Genomic DNA, 2,842 nt, shown 5'->3' on the forward strand with positions numbered 1-2,842 from the left:
AACATTTTAAAGGCCAGCTCTCTGTTTCCATATTACCGCTTCTGGTTTGAGTTTTCTTGGAAAACTAAATGTTGTTGCTATTATACGTGATGTTCTTGTGAAGAAGGATTTCTTAATGTAACAGGGTGTCAGTTTTCCCAGAACGTAATGTTAACATCAGCAATCTTTTATACAGAGAATTTGACTGTAATTTTTAGTAGCTATATTTCATGAACCTTGTTATAAATGTTTCCTTTTAACTGTTCCAGATGCTAACAAAACAACTGGAGGGTTTAGGATTAGCAGAGAAACCTCAGTTGGTTACTCGCTTTCAGGAAGTTTTCCGGTCCATGTGGTCTGTGAACGGTGATTCTGTCAGTAAAATATATGCAGGAACTGGAGCTCTTGAGGGAAAAGCTAAGGTAAAGCACATTTTAATCCTAAGCATTCTGCTGCCTTCAAAGTACGTTTCATTTTACCCCAAGTATAATAACCAAGAGGTTTTTCTTAAAATGTACATTTTATAATGATCCAGTACAGTTGGGACTAAATGAATGGTCATTATAAAAAAATCTAACTTGCCAACCAACTCCTGTTCCACTAGTATCTTACCTTCAGTTCTTTTTTCCCCTGTTCCTTGTCAGTACAGTTCTATAACAAGGGATGAGCCTCAGAAGAGTCACCTCCTAGATATGCAATCCAAATACACATTTAAATCCAGGAATTGTTTTTGGATACTTCCAGTTTCTTTTTTGTGTTCTTCTCTATTGCTGTAATTTGAGAATATCACTTCCTCTCAAAAATACTTTTAGCTGGAAATTACTGTTGTGTTTTTTTTCTCTTACTCGTTTTGCCTTAGCTTTTCATTTTAGTATGTTAATTTGGTAACATCATTGTTTTTCAGTTTGTGTCTTGTAAATTGTCTCTAGTTTTGTGGTTACTCAAAAAATCCTTCAAGTCTAGATTTGTCTGTTTTTGGTAATAAGCAATGCTGTGCTACATTTGCTAGTGTATTGTTCAGATTACTTCTTCAACCTATTTTGTCCCTTTTTAATGCATGTGTTGGACAGCTCTACTTTTTTCTTCTAACAAATAACATTGTGGTTTAACTTATTTTCATAATGTTTCTCTTTCTCATCAGGTGGTCTGTAACAAACTAATGTTGAGCCATAAAGACTCTACCCCTAGCTCAGGGGTGGGCAAAATGCAGCCTGTGGACCGGATGCGGCCTGCCAGGCCATTCTATCTGGCCCACGGGGCCCCTAAAAATGTAGAAAATTAATATACAGCTGCCCCTCGCTACCTGTCATGCGGCCCTCGATGGCTTGCCAAAACTCAGTAAGCGGCCCTCCACCCAAAATAATTGCCCGCCACTGTCCTAGCTAGTTCTTCTGAGATGTTGTTTTGCTCATGCAGTTCTTTTTATAAAGAATAATCTGCATTTAATCCTTTGATCTACACTTTCTATTTCATCATATCGCTTAATAATTGTGATTTAACTATACTTTGTCTTTCTCACTATATTTCAGAAAATCCTTAAGGTCAGAAATCCTTCTGTGCCCATACAGCTGTTATGGCAATAGGCTTCTTAAAAATTAAACAAGTGGCCAAATTCTCCCCTTTTGTATTGGTACATGCAAGACTTATTGATTTGGGAGCTGCTTGAATTTTTCTGAGTTGGTTTAAACCTTCTGCAAGATTACACTGAGCATAATTTTGGGGTTTCTCTCCTTTTCCTGACTTAATTCCCCCTTTGACCTTCTATGTTTAATGTAATACTTCCATGTCATCTTTCTTATCTCATTAACTCTCCTGGGGTCTTTGTAGGCACACTATTTTGCTTCTATCTGAAAAATTATATCTGTTCCTCAAACAAATGTTAAACTTTTTTGTTAGCAAAAACACTTTGTTCAGATATTGTGCATTCTACCTTGAAAGAGGGCTGTCTATTCCAAAAGGAGTGCTAATGCTTCACTGGGCCTTTTGTTTTTTTTCATAACCCAGGTCCCTCATGAATAGGGTGATCATATGTCCCAGTTTGGCTGGAACAGTTTCATAGGCTGGTCCTGGCCAGTTGAATAAGTCCCAGAATTGCAGTGGCATAGGGCATAGTCTGACAGGGAGGTGGAGCAGCATGGTGCACTGGGCAGGCACCTCTGGTAATGCTGCTGTGCAGGAGCAAGGAAGGTGGACTAGAGCAGACACCACCCCACCCACAGGTGCCCAGCTCGGTTCTTGAGCAGAGGTGGGAGGCGGGCTAGGCTGGGTACCACTTCATTCTGCCCACCTTATTCCTGCACAGCAGCAGCAACAGTTCCTGGCTGCCCGCCTGCCTGGCACACCATGCTGCTCCACCTTCCTGACGAACCATACCCTCTGCCTCTGCCTGCAGCAGTGCTGCTGACTTGGATGGTGGAGCGGGGGAGTGGACAGTGTCCTGGGTTTCCTTAAAAATTATATAGTCACCCTTCTCATGAACAATTTTCTAGCAGCAGTGCCATGATAATACTGCTTATAAGTTCCTAACTTAGTTTCTCAAACCCAATATAAGTTTTCTACCCTTGTCACTTATGCCATTTTGTTTCTTCAAAGGCCAAACATACTTAAGTAGTTGTGCAACCTTTAGATATCAGAATATTTTATTTGACCTAAAATGTATAAATATGGAGTGCATTTATATATTGAACAGTCCACTTACAATAATTTCTATGCTTATTTACATCTAACTCTTTAACTGCTTTTTTTTTTTTTTGCTTTCTCTGGGTTCCTTTCAATTGTTTGCCTGATATATGAATGGTGAGTGTGGGTTTTTTGATCATGTCATACAATATAAGTTATCTGGTAGAAAGGAAGCAACATAAAA

The 2,842-nt window shown here is 39.3% G+C and overlaps 1 protein-coding gene across 7 annotated transcripts in view; it reads left to right on the forward strand.

Annotated features, from left to right (window-relative positions):
- The window catches only part of SYNJ1 (synaptojanin 1), a 132,481-nt gene that overhangs the window by 61,086 nt on the left and 68,553 nt on the right, over nt 1-2,842 (forward strand). For all 7 annotated transcript variants that reach the window (XM_019524473.1, XM_019524476.1, XM_019524477.1 and 4 more), the window contains exon 11: nt 249-401. In XM_019524473.1, coding sequence (XP_019380018.1) covers nt 249-401 — 153 coding nt within the window. The remainder of the gene's footprint in view (nt 1-248; nt 402-2,842) is intronic.

The sequence above is a fragment of the Gavialis gangeticus genome, unplaced genomic scaffold, assembly GCF_001723915.1.
Source record: "Gavialis gangeticus isolate Ggan-Ray unplaced genomic scaffold, GavGan_comp1, whole genome shotgun sequence".
Taxonomy (NCBI): Eukaryota; Metazoa; Chordata; order Crocodylia; family Gavialidae; genus Gavialis; species Gavialis gangeticus.